Source organism: Drosophila miranda, chromosome 2, assembly GCF_003369915.1.
Source record: "Drosophila miranda strain MSH22 chromosome 2, D.miranda_PacBio2.1, whole genome shotgun sequence".
NCBI classification, from domain to species: Eukaryota; Metazoa; Arthropoda; class Insecta; order Diptera; family Drosophilidae; genus Drosophila; species Drosophila miranda.
The window spans coordinates 17,816,926-17,840,033 of NC_046675.1; the positions used below are offsets into that span (position 1 = coordinate 17,816,926).

At 42.7% G+C, this 23,108-nt stretch overlaps 1 protein-coding gene across 3 annotated transcripts in view; it reads left to right on the plus strand.

Annotated features, from left to right (window-relative positions):
* Positions 1–23,108, plus strand: part of LOC108156097 (protein doublesex) — a 50,266-nt gene that overhangs the window by 1,935 nt on the left and 25,223 nt on the right. For 2 of the 3 annotated variants that reach the window (XM_017287386.2, XM_017287387.2), the window contains exon 2: positions 4,890–6,364. In XM_017287386.2, the coding sequence (XP_017142875.1) occupies positions 5,284–6,364 (1,081 nt within the window). In that variant the 5' untranslated portion in view covers positions 4,890–5,283. Of the gene's footprint in view, positions 1–3,077; positions 3,678–4,889; positions 6,365–23,108 lie in introns of those variants that run through there. The other variant, XM_033388486.1, reaches the window with a different exon arrangement.

Here is a 23,108-nt window from a genome sequence, read left to right on the forward strand (position 1 = left end):
CGAACAGAAAGCCAGAAGTAACAACGTTTTGCCGTGGTCGCAATAGGCGTCGGTAGAAGGGCGGGGGCCGGCAACAGCACGAACTGTGTGCTCCGTTATCACAAGATCTTGCATTGCATGCTCAATTACCTCTCTCTTTGCAAAAATGTGTAATTAACTCTTTAGGCCCCGAAATTAAGTTATTATTGTTAAAGAAACCAACACTTCGTAGCATTGTTCTTATCGATAGAGGCACACACATATTGCTTATTACTAGGGGCCTCTGCCTCGCCACTTTCCCTATCTTTCGAGCTGGTTTCTGGTCGGTCTTTCGGTCGTCTATATGTTTGACGCTAGAGCCACGAAACCTCTGCACTAGATAAGCCAGTTCACTGAGTCACCCTCATGTCACCCAAAGTGCAAATTAGATTAAACTCGATTCGAATTCAAATACACATCTGTGCAATGAAAGTCCAAGAGCATAGATGAACGAACATTGTATGCGCTTCCCGATTAATCTAAGGTAGTTTTCTTTCTATAAATGACCTCATCTCAACAGTTTTCCACCAATTTATCTCAAATTAAGAACATCTTAGATCCTTAGAAATTAACATACATATCTTTATTTCGAAATTGAACTCAAAACAAACTTAAATAAAACGAGGGGGAACGTTGTGAGTTGCTGCGGACACCGCAACTCTACAGTTATACCCGATACTTAGTCAGTATGGCTCTCCTCCGGCAGACGCCGCTAATATTGAACGACACGACAAAGAGTGCGTGCGAGAGAGACAGAAAATCAGTCTGAGCGTGACGTCGGGCTCTGCGTAGCCACTGCAAATTGATTTCTTGCTTATGGCTACAAAAATGATCCGATCTGATCCAGATTCAGCAACCAGATAGATATGGTCGTTATCTATGATTCTGCGTTTTTAGTTTTCTCGAATCTGCAATATTGTGGATGCAACAGATTTTCGTCTTTTGTGTGGGCGGAAAAGGGTGGGACGAAATTTTGAGATATACGTTTTATAGTGAGATCTAACAGGAGTGCGGATACTAAATTTGGTTACTCTAGCGTTAATAGTCTCTGAGATTTGTGGATGCCCCAGATTTTCGTCCTTTGCGGGGGCGGAAGGGGGTGTGGCGAAATTTTGACACAAAACGGTCAAGGTCCGATATCACAGGAGTGTGGATACCAAATTTGGTTCCTCTAGCTCTTATGGGTTCTGATATCCTTGAACTCATATTTTGCAATTGGCAAAACCGACCATGAAACCTGTGTGTTAGAGAGAGACAGAGCGAGAAAGAATGAAATTGTTTTCTTGATGCTGGCTATAATAATAATACGATCCAATTCAGATTCCGCAGTCTTAAAGATATGGTCATTCTCTACAATTCTACGTTTTTTGTTTTCTCATATCTTTAAAATTGTGGATGCCACAGATTTTCGTCCTTTGTGGCGGCGGAAGTGGGCGGGGCGAAGTTTTGAAATATTTTTGTAGCAGTGACATATCACATAAGTCTGGATCCAAAACATCGTTGCTCTAGCTCTTATAGTCTTTGAGCACTAGGCGCTGAAGGGGACGGACAGACGGACGGACGGACAGACGGACAGACGGACAGACAGACAGACAGACAGGGCCCAATCGACTCGGCTATTGATGCTGATCAAGAATATATATACTTTATGGGGTCGGAAACGATTCCTTCTGGACGTTACACACATCCACTTTTACCACAAATCTAATATACCCCAATACTCATTTTGAGTATCGGGTATAAATATTGAAATTCATGAATTAATATTGATGAAATATCAAAAGTATTGTATCGATTGGTATTATATTACTTATTATATTAATATATTATTTATATCATATATGATTGTGGTCTTTAATGACATATAAATAGCTATGAAATGTGTCTGTACAGATTGTAGTGCCAAACCAAAGACTATGCAAGGCCTGATGGATGGCGATTCTATGGCGATTTGATAGGAATTTACCGGACTGAAAAGTATTTCAAGATTTTCAAATTCAAATATTGATGGTGAGGCTGTTGTTTGATCGCTTTGTTCCTTTCTGGATGTTGGCGCGGTCTAAAAAAACCTCTTTGTAAGTATGATTGGTTCTCCAAGTGGGTCAATAGATGTAGGAATGTTTTCAAATAGAGTTGTGTACTTGTATAATGAAGGAAAACCGTTCACAAAAGCCCAGCCGGTACCGGTCCGTAAATAGAGATACACATGGGCATACAAACTGATGGTTGACCGTTGGTGGGGGTCTACATTACCCCAATGCACTCTAGCATACTCGTACACAACGCGTTGGAAGCGCGAAGCAATAACCAAAACAAAAGCTATAAAACATCAAGTGTGCAGAAATACAGAAAAGAGGCGAAAACTCACTGCGATGCAACCCGTTCCAACATCGAAACCAACTCGAACAAGTTGCACGACGACTGCAACAAGCAGCCAACTAACAACTGCAGCGAAAGCGACAGCAACAACAAAGCGACAGCCCCAGCCAATGTGTGTGAGGCTGCCTATATACAAGGGCTGGGTTTCGTACGTAGTTGTGTGTGAGTGCGCTGTGTGCGAGTGTGTGTATGTGTGCAGCCCCCACATTTCTCCAAATGCACGCAGCGTCAACGCCGCACAGTGGTGCGCAGACAATTCTTTTGCGCCAAGAGTGCTTTTAGGGTTCTTTGAGTAGAAATAGGGGGAAATTAGTACAAATACTGATTCAGCTTGAGAGCTTTTGTAAATGATTATTTACTCCCCAAACGAAACCATGTTCACTCATGCAACGATTCCTGAAACGGCTCGAAACTTAACAGAGCTTTACCGAAAAACCAGGACTTTTGAGCCACTGTGCACAGTCGTCAGCAGCGCTTGTGCTCTCCTCTCCTCTCTCGATGCGATTTTCGGTTCCGTTTCGTTGGCGGTGTGCGTCCGCGTCCACGTCCACGCAAACACAAGCAAACATGGTATTCACACACTCTCTCGCATTGGCACATCACATGCACGGGTACCAACACCAAGGCAGCCGCGCTGCTCGTCGTTTTTGAGTTCTTTGCATCCGCGTCTTGCGGCCCAATGCGAGTTGCCTTGTGCATGCCAAAGATTTCAGATCGGAAAGCAGCAGCAGCAGAAGCTCGGCTCGCGACACGCGCAACGATTTCAGGAGTTATCCATGTCGATACCAGATCTTAGCGACTCTATAAATATTAATTTTTTTGCATTGTGAAGCTCAATTAAAATTAAGAGCCTAATTAGACGGTGTTTGGTGGTTCAGTAGACAGGTTGCTCGCGTTTGCCGGCGGCATTTGCAATTCAAGTGCGATCGCGTGAAAATGCTCGAGTGATTTTTTGTTTTTTGTGTGACAATTACAAGCCGATATCTCAGAAGATACATATATAGCAAGAAGTAACAATATAATTGGAGTAAATTGATTGGAATAAGCCATGAGGAGTTCAGCAAAATCAAGCAAAATCAACGATTTATAAACTAAAATCTTTGAAAGTATTTATAAAATTTACAAAAACTAATAGCTACATACATAACAATAAAACAAAAGACCTTCTACATAAATAACGTTACCTAAAAATACAAGCTTAAATATTATTACAAATAATTCAACAATTCGTATAAATAATGCACAAATATTTAAATATAACAAAGTTTTCTGCTAAAAAGGTAATAACTGAATTTATTGTTGTTTGACAATTGCAAATTCCATATAAAGATTTGTAAATTTGTAAAAAAAAAGTACTCAAATTGTGAATTACTCAGTGTTTACTCAGCATATACAGGCGTACACAGATTATAACTTCAATTATTCTTCATAATATAAAATGAATTAGTTGCAAGAACTAAGAGCCATCATTGCGCATACGCCCCGCAAGCCGAGGCGTTTCACCTGCAAAATAAATAAATGGCAAGAAAGGAAATGTTATTTTATCTAGCCTTGAATTTGCTAAAAGTATTTTAACATTTTCTTGCGTTGCATTTCCTAATTAGAGAAAAAAAAAAAAAGAAATCTGTTTTATAAACAGATTTGGAAAAATACAAAGAACAGTAAAATACATTTAACGACTACTAATTAACTGGATTGCCTAAGCTGATCTTTGGCATTTTCGCCAGAACTTTACAATTCGTACCAAAAAAAACAAACATTTATTGTTGGAAAAGTTCAAAATGTCAAGAGTAGAGGCAATCATTAAAGCACACTCTCTCTGTACAGATTTTTGCGCATCTGCCAGAACCCGTCTTCATACATATATAGACTTTGATAGTTGTATATGAGTATATTGCCGCGACAGATCCCTCGCTCGTATCGATACAATGTATCTGCAAGTTCAGCTCCACCCATTAGGCGTTACTTATATCTGAAACAAATCTGAACTGAGTCAACCTATGTAAGGGGGGCGTAACCGATCGAATCAAAATAATTTTGGATGATTTTACCTTCAATTGATGGGCAAACATGCAATGGCCGGCGGCCAATAGAAACAGAGCTTCACCTGCAGCTCCAGCTCGCATTAAATTTATTTCGGACCGAGGTGCTTGCAAGCTATGAGATAAATTAGCTCGTGCGATAAACAGAAATGCAATTTGTTTGCCAGCGCAATCCATGCATGCTAAAATAATGGAAACACAACACACAAATCACAACCCTAACAAATATTTCTAGCTCTTTTGATACTGCAACTACGAGTATCTGCGTCTCTGGCGATAGGAGGGAGAGCCGATTCCATACCGATACATTACATCATCGCGTCGGGGTACAATTATTGAAAATATAGCCAAATTTAGCCAGGAAATTGTTTACTTACTCAAATATCTTAATACTATTTTCTAGAAATTGTTCTGTATAATAACCAGCAAATACGTCGTTTGTCTTTTCAGGTGCTTAACAATCTATTCAATCAAGAGTCTACAAATAAGGGATTAATAACCAAGTGAAAAATAACCATAAACAATATATACCAATATATTAAATAAATACTTAAAACATACATTAATCGAATAAATATTACAAGTCCTTGAGCTAAAGCTGAATAAATTCGACGTACACATGTATAACCGCACTAATAATCAATAATATTCTAATAAATTGTGCTGAAAGGTCTCGACGCGCGAGTAAAAATACTTTACCCTCTTGCAATCCGAAAAATGCTTCCCATAAGGAGCTCTAACAACTAGTCGGGGTAGAAAACTGTCAGAAACACAGCTACGGCTACGGCTACAGCTACAGTCCCAACTGGAATTGCCAAGATCAAGGACATTTGAATATTCTGGGATGGTTTCGGAGGAGAACTGGAACAGCGACACCATGTCTGACTCGGATATGATCGACTCGAAGAACGACGTGTGCGGCGGGGCCTCCAGCTCCAGCGGGAGCTCAATCTCCCCGCGCACACCGCCCAACTGTGCCCGCTGTCGAAACCACGGCCTGAAGATTACCCTGAAGGGCCACAAGCGCTACTGCAAGTACCGCTACTGCACGTGCGAGAAGTGCCGGCTGACGGCGGACCGCCAGCGGGTGATGGCCCTCCAGACGGCCCTGCGCCGAGCCCAAGCGCAGGACGAGCAGCGCGCCCTGCACATGCACGAGGTGCCGCCTCCGTCGACGTCAACTACTGCCCTGCTGGGCCACCACCACCACGTCGCTGCCACCGCCCACGTTCACACTCATCACGTCCATCCGCACCACAGCCATGGCCACCACTCGCACTCGCACTCGCACCATGGCCATGTGCTGCACCAGCACCAGCAGATAGTGGCTTCAGGCGCGGCAGCTCCTTCGCAGCCGCCGCAGTCCCACCTGAGTGGGGGCCACAATGGGGCAGGAGCCACAGGGCCAGCCACCGTCTCCAGCTTGCATGGTCACGCTCATGTGCACCAAGTACACATGGCGGCTGCCGCGGCCGCCACAGTGGCTCATCAGCAGCAGCACCACCAGAGCCACCAGCACCAGCATCATCCACACCACCAGCATCCACAGCACCAGCCACAGCACACGGCGCTCCGATCTCCTCCACCCAACGAGCACGCCGGAAGCATTGGACCAGCTACCAGCAGTTCAGGAGGCGGAGCCAGCTCGAGCAGTGGCGCCGTTGCCACATCGAGCAGCGCATCAAGCAGTGGCGCAGGTGTTGGTGGAGGCGGAAGCGGCAGCGGCGTTGGTGGACGGGCCGGCAGTGGCGGGGTCAGTGTCATTACTAGTGCCGATCCGCACATGTCCACGGTCCCCACACCAGCCCAATCGCTGGAGGGCTCCTGTGATTCATCATCTCCCTCGCCATCGTCCACGTCCGGCGCCGCCATTTTGCCGATCTCAGTCTCCGTTAATCGCAAGAATGGCGCCAATGTACCGTTGGGTAAGTGCAAAGCTATCTTCGTAAACTATATACATACATATATCAGGGATTTAATCAAAAACCTAGAGTATATCAGGAATCAGTTCTAAGATTACTGAAGTGACTTGACTTTTCTCTAAAAGAAAAGTCTTCGTTGCAAGAGAATTGCATGCCTGTCCCAATGAGATTCATTTTAACAGAGTGCACAAATGCATATATGATTTAACAAGCAGCTATCCTATTTATTTGTGTATTCTTTTAAGGCTAATATAAATTAATACATGGTAGATCCTTTGGCTCAGTACCCTAAAATCCTGCCTGTAAGTAGTAAGGTTAGAACTAGGAGTCTTTCATCCGCCGGCAAATAAAAAGTTTAGTTTATTGTTCGAAAAGATAAGGTTCATTTTGAAAATGAACCGTGAACATTGACAAACTTTGCGCTTCTGTTGGGGCTGTTCTTTTAAAATGAAATAAAATTGAATGGAAATATGGAAAATACTCGTAAAAGTATGCAAAATAAATTCTGCGTGTTGTTCTCTGACAAATGCAGTCGTGTTCCGTAGAGTCTAACTTTTTCTGTATTCGCTTGGACCTCTATCGAAAACGGTGTGTTATGGCTAGATTGTGGTGCTATTAATCTCCTATGCAAGTTAGAGCCGGTACTCGAAAACTAAAGATTTATCAACTTACATGACTCACAAAATGTTTACAATCTTATTTCGTTTTATATTTTATAGAAATATTCTGTTCACCGTTATTAGGAATACCCAATTTTCTACTATACCATTGTGGGCACTATATCCTGAAACCATTTTAATGCTGAACTAAGAGCCATTTAAAAATCCAGCTGACTCGTTAGACATCTTTTTTAGTTTCCCATTTGCTTCATTTCTTTCTGAACTAACTTGTAGTACTCACGTACTCACGTACCCCCGTACCCACGTATTTGCTCACTTTGAGCAAACTCAGACAAATCAATCATCAATCTTGCAACTCGCTCAATTTGTGATCTTGGCAACTAGTATCAAAACATATTTATGGCCCATTTAATAAAGTGCAGAGGGAAAATTGAAAATGAAAAACTCTGAGATGAAATTGCATAGTTTTTTCATTCGGACTTGTCTATGTACAGAGTACAGCGGAGGCAGCCAGTCTGGGAGTCGTGGTATGTATCGCCTCTAAATGATTCCCACCTAATTATAGGCCACAATATGCCGCCGCCGCTGGGAAGGCATCGAGATCCACCAGATCCACCAACATCGTTGCGGCACGTACGCATTTGGGGCAGAGACGCCTCCGACAGAAGGCCTAATCAAGTTGTTGTTGTTCTGCTGTGCCGTTGAAGAGGCTCGACGGCGACGAGGACGAGCCCAGACTTGACCAAAACAAACGAAGAAACAAGCAAGAAGGCCCTTCTAGAGTGTTCCGACTATAGGATACCCGGTACCCAAAATAACCCAACCATGGCCATGAATAGGGTGTATCTTTCCCGGGATTTAATGAGTTTCAAATGATGCTAAATTTGTTGATCTTTCGTTAATGCAATGCACCTGCAATAGGTTTAAGGAAGCAAGGATAGACTTCTGATCTCACCGATTGTACGGTATACAATCAAAGGAACGCCAAGGAAAGCAAAACGAGGCACAAGGCGAGACAAGACAAGAGAAGGCACGGCACTGCGGCACATGTCACAAATTGCTTATAATGACAGTTGGAGCGAAGTCGGTGACGGGCCGTGAAGAAATCAATTAACATAGATCCAGCGAGCTGTCAACAGTTGTCACCTGAGGGTGACAACTCCTGCCGGTCACAGTCCTTACACGCATTTATATTCCGATTAGGCTATTCGGGCATACATTATCTGTCCCCCTCTGATCGGATCGCTTTGACTGGAGAACTAGTCTCAAGCTTAGGGAGGATCTCCTGCTTCCTTTGTGTTTTGTATATCGATGCGGATGCAATTGGGTTGATATTTTTCTAGAATTTAAGGAATGCATTTCTCATTTCTTAATATGAGAAAAACTACTAGCATTCTAATCACGGCTGTGTCCATAAAAGTCTTCCTACATTCATCGAATCAGTCGCGACTCACGAGAGTCCAAGTCCAAGTCCAAGCCCATTCATGCATCGGTCGGCTGACCACGTTCGACGCTCCCCTCCCTAATTGCACTTGAGCACGAGCAACATCGCATACAAATGCAGCATAAAGCAGCATAATCTTTGGACAATTACAAGAAGACCTGTCAAGGCAATCCAACATAACCATTCATCAAAGCGCTAAGCAGGCATGAAAGATTTTCACAGTTGCACTTTCCAGTCACCGATGATTACTTAATGCATATTATCCATCCTGTGGCTATGGCAGCCAGACATGGGATCCGATCCGACGATCCGACGATCCGACGTTACGGAGATCGTTTAGCATGAGTGCAGAGACAATGCGAGTGTCTGTCAACTGCGGGCAGTTCGTCAATCAATTGGACACCACTACTCCTCTGGCCCCTTGGGACGATCTCCTCCTCCCTGCTGCTCCAGCACCGCCTCCACAAGCAACGCCACGGACAGTATAAAGTATACAGTATACAGTATTCAGTAGCTGGATTCGGCAGCGCCTATCTTCCGTCTGTGTTAGGTTGCGGCCTCGATGTCTAGAAACGTGTAAACTTATTCGTAATCTCCATCGTCTGCACGGAGCTGACTAACCCGTCTTGGGCCCCAAACTGGAACCCAAATCGAGTTTTCCATGCTGGCAACTTTGTAGCCTTCCTTCTCAGTCACAAGTGAACAAGTCCGACGGCTCATTAGCTCAGCCTTCTGCAGCCTTCTGCCCACACTGGCGCTGCCAGCTCCAGCATTAGTCATTATGCCTCCAGACGTGAGGTTATGGTTCTGGCAGATCTCTAAAAGTTGTCTATAGTGCAGTCGGTGTAGGGTATAATTTGTTCATTTATTTTGATGAGAGTAATATTAAGTATAGCTATCATGCTTCCATCTTCGATCCATAACTTAGAACACTCTTGCTCCGTTTTAATAATTATCCCGAAAAAACTTAAACTTGGATCGGAGTCGGCTTCGGCATCGGCATCGGCTTCGGAAGAGAGTGTTCGGTAAGTCAAGGGTCGGAAGTCTTGGCCGGCAATCGATAGAGCTCGACTTAAGTTAATTAATTTAATGCGCCTGCGTTTATTTCGGGCTCTTAAGACGGGCAGCGCTCTTGGCCATATCCCGGGACCCGTGTCTGGCTGTATAGAACATTTACTAGCAGGGCCGACGATTCGCGATTCTCGCATTTCGCGCGAAAACCCCAAGGAACAAAAACAAAAAAAAAAAACTAAAACTTTGGTGCGCTCGTAAAAAAAAGTTGTAAAATGTATTTTTGGTACTACATATATATTGTTGTTCCATACATTTTGCCCGATTTTGTTTTCGATTTCAGTTTCAAACGGCTTCCACCACTCGCAGAGCGTAGTTTTCATTATTTGTTTTTTTATTATTTCCCATACTCACACTCATATTTGAGAAATGTGCTCGTGAGCAGCTCTTGGCAGCTCTTGGCAGCCCTTGGCAGCTTTGACAGGTCATTTGGGTGTATAATTTACGAGATTTCCAGTTAATATGTTGGCATTACTTTTAATACTCCTCGTCGGACTCCGCGCGCCGCGGACTTTATGGACGCCCGAAGTCGGGATTATACATACATATGTATAGTATATATGCACATATTTATGCTCCAAATGGTTACTTAATTATAAGGCCAGAAGCAATCCAATCCGGGAACTGACCCCAGAACAATTCGCTTAACATGAACAATAAAAATATGTATGTTTTTCTCCTTTTTGCAATTAAAGTTCTTTTACGAGCAGAGAATTAGTCTAGACGGGGCTCGGCTCGGCTCGGATCGCCAATGCCAATTGGCGATAGCTCCTCTCCAGAGCGGCTTGAGTGCTCCCGAAACAGCTGCCAGATGATACAATTATGAGTGGAATGGAACCGGGAGTGGAGAGAGTGCATCGTGTCCCATCCCGTGTGGTATTATGAGTATTTACAACCTGCCAAACCATTTGCATGCAAATGCTGGCATAATCAGCCCTCTTATCCAGAAGGTCCCAATTACAGGTCCCTATCGCCTGATCCGCCCTATCTTTAAGCCACGCCGAAGAGCTGTGGCTCTGGTTCTGGCTGTGGCTCTGTCCTAAGCCTCGCTTTATTCAATCGGAAGTGTGAGCGCCTGCTCCCAATGCGGGGCCCTATAATTTGTACACCGTCCATCAGAAGTGCAGAAGTTTGTATTTTCGGGGCCGTGAAAACACCAGAAAGATGCATTATGCAACCAATCCACATGTGTTAAACCGCAATGGCTTTTTAAGTGAGCAAAATTATAGGGAATGGAATCCAGAATCCAGTAGAGTCAGGAGGCAGGGAGATTTGAGCTGAGAACGTGCTTTTTTAAAGGAGTGCTCGACAGATAGTTTTTAATGCACTTAATGGACTTTTTTCATGTTGGCCAGACGTTAAAGGTGCTGAAAGAATAGAAAAAAATAGCTCAAGACTCCATTAAAACCATATCCTTAAGAGCGAAAACTGACCCACCCTTTTTATTAATTCTAATCGGTCAGGTGCTTAAAAATAATAACCATAAAAGTATCCCCTGCAGCCGACTTTCTCGCCACTCAATTTATTAAATATTTATGAAGCTGCCGACACATTTTCTCAAAATGTAGTTATGGTAATGGACCCACGACCCACCCCTTTAGAGGCTATTATCAGTTTGAATTTGGGTTCTAGGCGTTGCAGAAGAGCGAACCCAAGGCGCTATTAAATACTACACGACTCCTCAGCAGAAACTATCCCGCTGTCCCCTGCATTTGTATTTATTCTTATCATTTAAGTGCTTAAAAATAATAACCAAGAAAGGCGTGCCCTGCGGCTGGATTTCTTGCCACTCAATTTATTAAATTTATTAAATATTTATGAAGTTTGCCAACACATTTGCTCATACAAACTTGTTGCTTGCAAATTGTAATGTTGCATGCAATGCACGGCTGAAGAAGGCCTTGATAGACCTCCCAAAAGATTTGCGAACTGAACTGAAATGTTTTTCCTTCGCTCCTTCCCTCCTCCGAGAGCAGCTCCAGTTGCCACCAGCCTCAGCCTCAGTTCTGTTTACATTTTCACAGACACGCAATTTATGATCCGGCCTGGGGCAGGCATTGTCCAGTGCATCGTAAGTTGCAACTCCCCTGAGGCAGATTAATACAAACGGAACTGGAATTTTGGGCTGGGGCAGAGGCAGAGCCAAGCAGTCGCATATTTATGGCTGGCATCTGCCACAAGGTGCTAAGAACTTACTTTATAACCTGAGTGTGTGATTGCCGTTGCCGTTGCCGCAAACGAAAATGATTTATCGTATCTACTCATATTCCCGCGCGGATGTGTGTTAGCAGTTATCATATAAATATGCACGTATACTAAGCCCGGAGATTTGGCCTGGAGCTGAGGATCGATTGGCAGTGCCTCAGCCAGAATGGAGGAACATTAAAAGCGCAAAGGAAGGCGGTTCCATTAAAAGAGAACAATTAATCAATTTATCAAATTTTCGTTTAAAAGTCGCTTAGCCAAAATTCAGGTGCGGGACCTGAACTGAATTTTAAGAGAATTTTAAAACGCAGTAGCTAATGTAAGTACTAGGGATCCCTCTACCTCCTTAAAAGTTCAAGCCTTTTTTTATTAAATTTATTATGATTCTAAAATATGTTTTTGAACTAATCAAACATAGAAAATAAAAATAGATTCAAACCGACAGAGTCTGTCTTCATTCGGTGTACGATTACTTTTATAAATATTTATAGAAACGGTTAATGTTTGTCTAAGAACAGAAAATATTGAAAAATGTAATTTTTCGAACTGCTTCGAAGCGCAATATCCAGTATCCAACATCCAAAGGCATTTTAAAGCGAAACAATAACAAAACAAAACTCATTTAAGACAAGTTCAATGCCCTCTCTCTCGCTCAATCTTTGTATGTCTATCTCGCTCGTCCCACAATTATGCTTTGCATTCAGTTTTGAATTTCAACAATTAAACATGCAGCCACAAAACTGTCGACAATAATTTCCAGAAGTAATGAGCCTGCTCCGAAGTCTGTCTCAGTCTCAGTTTCTGTCTCAGTTTCTGTCTCGGCCTGCCCCCGATATCCCGGCCAGATACTGTGTCTGGCATGACGGCCCCTATGGCTAACTGTTAGGAGCAGAAATAGTTACATCGATCAGCTGTTTATAGGCCGCATGCGAAACCGGTTTCAAAGTGCTCGAGTTCCATGTCGCATCCGATAAGGTAAGCTTTTTAAGCGAAATGTCAACGGCAACAGATCCCATGGTGGCAGAGGTAGTCCCCACTCCGAGCCACTCCGATACGGCGATACAGGTTGCGACGCTCGTGTGTGGGGCAGTCGGCGATTCGTTCAATTAATTTACACATTGCCAATTGGCTGTAAATAGTGGGAGACGTCATCAAAATATGCAAATTATTAAATTAGATTTTCTATATACTCGATTTTTGTGCAACATTTTTGCATGCCGCACACCATTTTTCTATACCGGAAACTCCGAATGGGGAAATTCATGCTGTTCATTAATTTGGAATTACTGCGCTATCATATTATATATGTATGTACATTTGTGTATCATGTGTATCAGCATATATTACGAGACATCAAGGTACATGAAAGCGCAAACTGGCCGTAGCCAAGCCCATTCATAAATATGCATTGTTCTCAGATACTTTGCACATAACAGAGCCAGTTTAGCACGCAACTACCTCCTAGAAGTCCCACTGAATGAGTGTATATTCGCTCAGAGAGAGGGAGAGGAATACGTTTCTACGTCCAGAATAGACCTGCCCCGGCATGCTTATTTTGCCCCGATGGGGCGACCGTCCTGGGTCAAAGCAATGCATTGCAATTGCAATGGCAGGTTGTTTCATTTATGACATAATTATAGTAAACACTCCAATGTTTGGTCATCGGATATGGGCATCGTGCTTGCTTTTATTTCAAACTCCTTCTGCCTGCATCTGACCCGGCTCAAGGCTGGTCTAACCGGTTTCGTGGTATCGTGGTATCGCGGTATTGGCGGTCGGACATTGATGCTGATTGATCTTAAGCTCAGTTACTCACCTGGCTGAAGGCGCTCTCCGAAGCGATCGAAACGACTTCATTCCGCCTTAAACACGGTCTTTAATGTCCAGAATATTCTATGATTGATATGCAATGGCCAGAAGCTAGAGCATGTCCAGCCCATTAAAATAAATATTTAAATTTGCATATCCCTGACAGCCCGAAACCGACAGCCGAGCAACGCCCTCAACACCCTCAACGCCCGACTGTCACTTGCAGTCCTCTCTGCCCTGCCCTCCACAAAGTCATCTGTGTACTCCGTACATTACGGTCAGTACGGTACGCCCCATTCACTTCATTAAAAACTTGTTGCGATTTCAATTTCGAGCCGGAAAAATCAACAAAACGAAGCAAAATCTCCTTGCTGACTGCCACAGATTGTTGCATTGAAAATGAAATTGCGCACGTTGATTTACATTAATGGACACTGGCCACACGGCGTTTGTCTATAAGGAGGGACGGACCTGGCCCCCTTTTCTGGCTGATTTGCCGAGCAAATAGTTGCCTCCAGGTCTGGCTGTGAGATTTAATGCTAGTGTGAATGTGAATGTGAATGCTGAGGTGAGCGCCATAAATCGGTGCTAAATTGCAGTGCCCAAAGTCGGGCAATCGCACAGACATGTTTGTATCAATTGAAAGTGGATGAATTATAGTTGAATCTACTTTAATTTGCTTATTGGATAAGCAATTCAAATGGATGTGGCACCTCTAACGAGTTGTCAGATATGATAGATGACTCGGATAGATACATCCATAATTAGATAAAGATAAATAAAACTTAAAACTCAAATAAAAGTGCAAAAATAAAACAACATGGTAAAACAAACACACCAATTTTAAAATTAAATATTCGGTTTTTAAATACAAACATAATGAAATTAAATAGAATTCACTTTGACTCAAACATAAATAAATGAAAAAAGTATTTTTAAAAAGGCCCATATTTAATCGAAACTATAATATAATTTTTAGGAAGTATACATACATATTTAATCTGAAAATGGATATATTTAATTTAAACTTGAAATATATTTTAATAAAATAATAATAATTCATAATAATTTCAGAATCTAAAAAGTTTACCTTTACAATTTTCACTCTCGAGTCAAATGTATATTTGTATAGGTTTTTATATACTATATAATATAATAATTCAAAAATGGGGATTTATTATAGAGATTCAAACAGGAATCTACAGCTCTTAAGATGCCATCAACTAATTTTCAAATTAATTGTGCCTGAAATGTATGATTTTAAGAAGAATTCAATATTATTTTTAAGGCCTTTCCGTATGGGGCTCGGAAGATCTCTAGGTGCTCCTTCTTCTGGAAGCACTCAGTTTTTTGCCTTCAAGGCGGACAACGTTCAAATCCGTTTTTGCTGCTTTCATTAAAATCCAAATGATCGGAACTGTTTCGGGCTCGCCCACACGCACACCCGTACAGTACATATGTATGTATGTATATGTATATGTATATGTATCTAGAAACTATTAGCTGGCCCCGAAATGCTCACAAAAAGAATCATAAAAGTCGCCGTGTAAATGCCTCCCACTTGCCCCTCAACGAGGATGCTCGCAATTTTTAGCACACTTTTAATTTATTTTCAACATTTTTACAATTCTAAAACATTCTACATTCTTTGCATCCCATCTCGTTGCTGGGCATCAAAGTTGTAAATGTCGCGTCGCGTCGTAAACTTGTGATGGGGTCTATGTGTGTGTGCCGGGCTCCGCTCCTCAGCGATCCACGGAGGAACTTGACGCTGGGAACGTGCGCGCCTCAAAGGCAAATTACGTTGCGCAGACGCATTTAATGAGCTGCGCGCCGCTGGGTCGGAGCTGGAGAGGTTTTTTTTATGATTTTTCGCTCAATTTCTACAATATTTTTGTTAGGTTCTTTACGACCTACGACTAAGCCGGACAGACAGACAGACAGACGGACGGACAGACAGACACGTACACAGCCATGCACTCAGTCACAGCGATGTGTGCCAATATGTTCTATTAGTGATTTAGTTTTGCTGATTTTGAATTTCGAAGAGAATCCAATATCTTCGGCTGTACGAATAGATACAGAGACTTGTATGGCTGCATCGTAGATCATTGCCCAAGTGGATGGCTTCCCTTCCCTTCTCTTCCCCTCGCAATTGGATTCCCTTTCGCATACCCTTAGTGCCTCCACGCCGCACATTATTGGTTTGAGATTTCAAACATAAAATTATAATTTACAACTTTGTTTTTTGTTCGGCCAGAGAGGAGAAAACATAAAACTACGTGGAGTCTTTTTAAGTTGATTTTAACAGCGCGTAATTTCGTGAAATGCGCAGCAAACAGATGGAAATGGAGATGGAGATCCATGAAGATGAAGATGAAGATGAACATGAAGCTGCCGGCAATATCTCCCGGCTCTCTGCTCTCTGCTCTCAACTCTCTGCCAGCGGGTCCTCGTCCTCAGTCGATCCGATCGTCGCCACTCCACTGGGCTTTTGCTATACATCTTGGCGAAATAATTTAATTAGCTCTGCTTGTGGCTTTTGTGATTGGCTGCGAAATGGCGTTCCGTTTTAATTTTAAAGCGCTTCCATTTAGTTTTTATGCCTTATCTCCACTCTCCATACACATACATACATACATACATACATATCATGCATATCACATATCGCAGGTAGAGTTCAACCTGTACAACATTCGACCCCGAACCGAAGCAAACCCAACTACGATACGACTCTCATTGATTGAGCACGTTGTCTAAAACTTGAGCGAAACTTAAAAAGAAACCTGCTTCTAGATTGAAATTCACAAATTTATTCTTTACTGAAATGTACTTGATTGCTTGGAATAACTATACTGCGTATACATATATCCAACAATCGATCCATGATTCAGTTTTTCGATAGTAAAGTCGAACCAAGTTTTTCCTATCTGATATGAAATGTGGTAACCTGTTTGAAAGGCAGCCTTAAAGATCGATCGATTCCTCTTTCAGCTATTTGGGGGTTACGAGTCTTAAGCTAATATAAAGGTGTATATTAGAAAATGATCTAACGAGTATAATGAGTTATAGTCTTTGTCGCCTTGACTAGTTGGGATTTTGATTTGCCTGGCTATGGATAGATTCCATTGGTAATTTCCAGGTTTATTCATATTAATATCTCATATGGAATTACCTAAAATTCCCAAGACTCCCGCGTTCTGTGCAATAGACAAATGCTATCCAACGTATGCTATTGCAGCCTTTGAATGGCTATTGAACCCCCGACGTATGGCTAGTGTACATACATACATATGTACATGCACACACACAGCGATTACGGGGTCTGGAGACTGAAAACATATTGCATAATATGCGTACCAGAGCGAACATTGACAGCTGTAGAATGACACCCAATCATCATCATCGTCGCCATCATTATCATCAGCAGAAGCAGCGGCAGCAGCAGCGGCAGTGGCAGTGGCAGCGATGAGCAAACGTCGACAATATTCACCTTGAACTTGAATTAGTTTCCGCTGCATTGCTTATTCATATCCAAGTGTGTGAATACATGTATCTGTAGCTGGGTGTGCCTGTACTTGTGCATTTTCATATAAACAAACACAGATACCCAAACACACATGGCCAAGGGTGGGCACGTGGGGTGTTTCTGCCCCTCGTTACACAAATCTATTCCATCCAAGTGAGGGAAAGTGAAATCACTTTATGTACGAACATTTGACTCTGGCCAACGGACGGCGAATGGAAATGCAAATCCAAAGGAAAATGTTATGAAATTGGTCAGTTTTGTTTATCCCAACCTTTGTTTTTAATACAAAATTATGATCAACAGTTCTGTTAATTATATACAGATATTACAGGGGTTAAAGTGGAGATCACACATATGTTTAAATCACTCTCCGTTCAAAATATATATGTAAAACGAGCGGGAACGTTGTGAGGGACAAAAGAGACAATTTATCTGTTTCCATTTTTCTCTTACATTTTTTGTTGCATCTATGTATCTCATTTTTTAAACTCTCACAGCAACACCAGCCGTTTTACCTCGCTTTATACCTTGGGGAACATCAATTTATTTCAAACAAATTGTTAATAATAATCGAATTTTTTAAATCTGATCTCTGATATTTTTGGATCTGTTCTGTTTCTGAAATACTTCCAATATGCAAATTAAGTGAACACTGAAATGAACTTTACCCAGAGTTTTGTATACATACTTACTTCTGCGTTATATTGTATTGTTTAGAGTTCAACGATGATCAGTTAAACTCTATAGAAAGAAAAGTGTGCATCATAAAATTACTCAACTGGCAGGCTATGGCAGGTTCGTTGACACAATTCCAGAAAGAAAGCTACAATCGCCCCTCCAACTTAAACTACCTAAAGAAAAAGTGTCTGTAAGGATTTGTGCATCTTAATGTTAATTCCTAGCTTCCACCAAACATGAAAACTCATCCTGTGAATTCGTAGGTGTTTTGTGTGTGTTTGTTAATATTTTTCAGTTAATTAATTGTTTGAATTTTTCACGAATTCCGCTTCGTATACTTAGTCGTAGTGCTTCTGCACAAGCTACTCAATCCTTTCTCCATAAAATAGCACCCTTTAGTACTCCCAGACACCTATAAAGACTGCACGATTTATTTTGTAATTGCATTATTCCCGGCACTCGGAAAGTGGCACAAGAATTACGAGCGCGGTCATGGATTTTTATGGCCCAGGCCGCAGGCCCACTACAAAATGTCAGAAATGTCTACAATTTCTGCCACAGGCACATTCATAGATGTGTAAATAAGAAAAGTAAATTTTTAGAACAGATAAATTAGCGAATGGGTTGTATGAACAAATTACCGATTTCATTTATATTTATCCCCTCCGATTCTTGCCAAGAACAGTGCTAAATTTAAGTGCCCAATAATTGCCACACAGTGGCACAGGCACACACATGAGCTATGCGTCGCGACGGAACAGAGTCCTCCCCTACTCACAACTGGGTGATCATTGTTTTTCCGGTCAATATTTATCAGAGTGTCAATTTGTCTTCGCGAACACACTCCTTGGACCCCCCCTTCAGCCCCCTTCCCGTTCTCGGCATGGTCAATACAACACAAATTATAAGACAATAAGGCACGTAGTGGACAGTTCAGTGAATGGGGTGGAATTGGTAGGGTCTGTTCCCAGACAGTTATGGCTGGGAGCTTGGCTATCAGAAGCATTGCAGACACGTTTGAGCGCCTGAAAATGTATTTGCTCGCTGTCGAAAGGCACAGGCGCTAAAATGGACCACACACGCAGTGATGAGGAATTCCTCGCCCATCTTTATCGCTTGGCAGTAAAGAGAGCAAAAATTGTCAGACGAGGAGACGAGGGAACGGTGTACGAGGGCAAAACTAAGTTTCAAAGTCACTTTGCGGCCCCACCATTCGCAGGGTATGCACATATTGCAGCTAGTGGGCTACAGTAGAACATTTGTAGCATGGGCGCCTGAATAGGAATACAAATTTTTTGTGTTCTCAGGACTCCAGTCTTCTCATGTGCATCGAGAAGTGTGATGGAGAACAAGTTCCACTGGGGCGTTGGGGCTTATCTCTTATAATAGCCAACAGACCCTGTTATCCCAGGTAATAGTTCTCCTAGAAGCTGTTAAATTTGAAAGCCTTCCACTGTTCGTGCGGCATGAGATGGGGCCTTGTTGATCACTGACTTAAAGGATGTACTCTATCTGGAAGCAATCGATTTCAGCCTCAAAGACTCGTGGGATCGATCGTCTTGGTGCACCATAGGAGAGCAGCCCTGTACCCAGTACGTACGCGAATGTGTGTTGTGTGTGCTCGATTATAAACTAAAAGCAAAGTCAAATGCATTTGCTTATGGCATACACACAACACACACACAGGCAGAGGAGGAACAGCTGTCGTTCACTCTTTCTCTATCTCTCCCACTCAGTCAACACTGGGCCAACTACGGACCCGGCTGCATCCCCAACCCTTCCCTGCCTATGACAATCGGCACGTGTAAGCAATTTGTTGTCGTAATCGCAAACAAATGAATGCACTCTGAGAGCAACACTCGCTCTCTCATCGCTCTCTCATTGCTCTCAGGCTCTCGCTCTCTCGCTTTGCGATTAGTTGGTTCTCTGCAAGTGTTTGCGACGGACGGACGGACTCGACTCGGACTTCCCCTGGCAACAGAAGTGCAGTGTGCAATGAAAATTCATTTGGCTTATTAATTTATGCTTGGCCGAGAACAATACGTATACGCAGCGTGGGGCGAGGTTTTTTCGATGAAGCATGCGAGCAGAGGGCATGGAAAGGGAATGGTCTTAGACACTTGTGCATTCTTCGTATGTTCGTATGTATTTATTGTATGGGAAGGGTCTAAGTGCAATCGCCGGGATAATTTATGGCCCCTCTTATTTAATAGGCCTCGGGGCTGCGAGAGAGCACAGATTTGGGAAATTCAACAAAATTATCCAATCGCGCTCGGCTGATATAATTATGTCGTTAATTTTCTTGAGGTTGGCAAGGATTTATGACGACCTGCCCGGAGCCATTCCCTTCTGCTCGTACTCGTACTCGTTATCTCCCTAGCCTGATTTACGGCTATCGTGGCACGAGCCCAACATTTAATATCGAGCCACAATTCAATAAATGTATTATTTTTAATTGTTTACATGCAAATTTCGCACTTTGTTCAATTCGCCCCTTAATTTGTATGTGCCACTGGCTGGGAACACTATTAAAAGTACGTACGTATATTCACACAGCAAGTGGCAGTGGCAATGGCTCGGTTCAATCAGCCTTTGGTTGCCACAACTGTTTGACAATTAGGCAGGTTTTTAATTCAAATAACATGTTGCCTATCACTCAATGGAGGCTCAATAAATTGCATTTTTATTTCCATGTACACACATTTATCCATGCAGCGAAATCTGAATCTGGTTGGTGGACTACCCAACTGTGGTGGTCGGGGATCGATCGGGGGGTTTTCGCTTTTAATTGATTCATTAACTTTACGAGTTTTTGTCGCTTTAGTTGCGCAAGAACTTTACACGTTCTCATATGGACATACTCATACCTACACATACTCCTACATACATATGTACATACATACATACGTACATATACGTATGTACAATATATAGGTATACATATATAATTTATCTAACGTTGAAATTTGCATGCAAATTCTGATTGGTTTATCTTGGTGTGCTGCCTGGTCAAATGGGAATTTTAATTTAGTCGATGTTTGGTCGCAAGCTAAATAAATTATGACTAAAATCGTTAAAAGATATTATCTAAATGGGAACACAATTTCGATAGTGAATAAGACTTTGAACTTTGTTTAATATTCGGAAACATCAATAAGAAATCATCGATATATTTATGTAGTTTCGGTCATTTAACGTTATTAAATAATATTGAACGGCGAGAGAAAAACATATAACAAATAATTATATCAGATCCTAGAAAGATGTACCGCTTTTCCTCCCCATGGATAATTTTAGATACCTTTGGTGCACATCATTTATTGCGGGCAACTATTGGCCCAACTAAAGACTTGAAATTGTATTCTAACATTGGAATCGATCTGAATTTTGCAAACGTATTTGTTAGCGATTGTCAGCCCAGTCGTCAATTAAAGATTACTAGAAGGCGAGGTATTCGGAATACGAAACAGCAAATCCAACCTAAGGGATGCTTGATAAAGGTGATTTCGAAAATAGAATCTCAGTTAAATAACCAAATATTAAAGATTTAATGGTGTGGCAAGTGAGGACAGCAACAGCATACTTACTAGTAGCACAGCAAAATATGTCATCACAGGGATCCAAAAAACTCAATGTTTAATCCTTTTAAAGATCAAAGCGAGCCTTTCTATCAATCTACCGCGTATTTCCGAAACTGAATGTGTATTCGACTGAAGGGTTGGCCGCTAATCAATTTCCAGGCATCTCGCATCTCGACTTGAAAGGACACGGGCGTCATATCTGCCGATTTATATCACAGTCGCGCGGCAATTAACGCGAATGTAACGGGCGGCAGTAAAAGCCACGCAAGGGGGAAAACACACTGGAAAAGGAGGAAAAGGAAATCTACGCTCTTTGTGAAAATTTTGGTTTTTGGTGCTTTTCATTCTTAATTTTACGAGCGCCGAAAACCTTGCGGGCGAACCCAAATAATATGCTTGGCGCAGTTGTCGTTGTACAAGTTGTACAACCGTCATCATCAACGTCCACGTCGACATCCACGTCCACGTCCACGTCCACATGCACTTCCACTTCCACGTCTACGGGATGGGGAACGGGAACGTTTTTCGGGTTTCGCTCGTAAAAAGCGCAAAGGAAAATTTTACGATGCCACAGTCTAGCAAGCATTCGCTCGTTCGACTCGCCTGGCGTCTGTCAATAAGAAGAATTACTTAGCAGCCAGCTAACCCCTGAGACAAAACATTGAATTCTTCTCCAGGCCCTGTCGCCACTCCACTCCACCCTTCACCCATCAACCGTACCCGTCCGGCAATGATGTATGAAATTAGTGGCCTGCACAGTGGCCAAAGAAAATCTCTCTCGCATCCCATTCAAGTGCTTAAGCCGAAGCCAATTGGCAATAGCGCTTAATGGGGGTTCGGGTTCGGATTCAGGTTTGGCTTCCAGGACCTAACACAACACGAACATTACTAAATTCAATTAAGCTCTGCGGAACAGCACTGCCACTGTCAGTGCCAGTGCCACCATCACGTTCACTGCGTGCACTACGAAACCTTGGCCAATTCCCCGATAAGACCCTAAGCCCCGTTGCTTATCGCGATCATCATCGGCCAGGGAAAAGGGCAAACGGCTCGCACAAGCGCTGATAATGATGATAAGCGCTGAGTGGGACATGACATGTGCATTTGAAAGTGAAAGTAAATTGTGTGCCTCTGCCTCCGCTGGTGGTTGCGGGTGCTACCCCCCTTTCCCCACCAGACGACTGTGCCGCTCTTCCACTTTGCACTGCACATTTAATTTAATTCAGTACCTCCTTGTCGCCTAAAAATACCCAATGCCAAAATGCAGACGCAGATGCATCCCGTGGCATTTGTCAGTCGTCAGGTTTGAAGTCGATTTCTTGGCATGATGATGTTCGATGACAAACGTAAGCCGAGCAACAGCAACTGTAGCATTCAGAGCGTGAACTTCCGCAAAAGTTCTCATCTTAGACTACCCCATAAAAACCCCAAAGACTATTGGCGGTGTAATCTGTCAAAATTTAAGTCATAGCATGAACAGCCGAACAGGTAGGGCGGGCGGATTCCCACTTTCCACTGTGAGTTTTAAAACATTGACGAAGCATATTAAAGCCTATTTACTGTGGACCAAAACGGCGCAACCTGAAAAAGCTGCCAGACGATGCCGGCATTCTCTTGGCGCATTCACACAATGGTCGCGGTGGCGTCGGGCGTGAAAGCAGTTGGCAATCGACAACTGCAGGAAAAGTGTGCGTTCCCCGAGAGCGTCCCGCACATTTGGCATGGGCATGGGTATATATAGCCCCATAGTTAAGTCTAATTTGCGCTATAATTTATGGCTGATTCTGCATGGCACATGGCAGGCTGATTG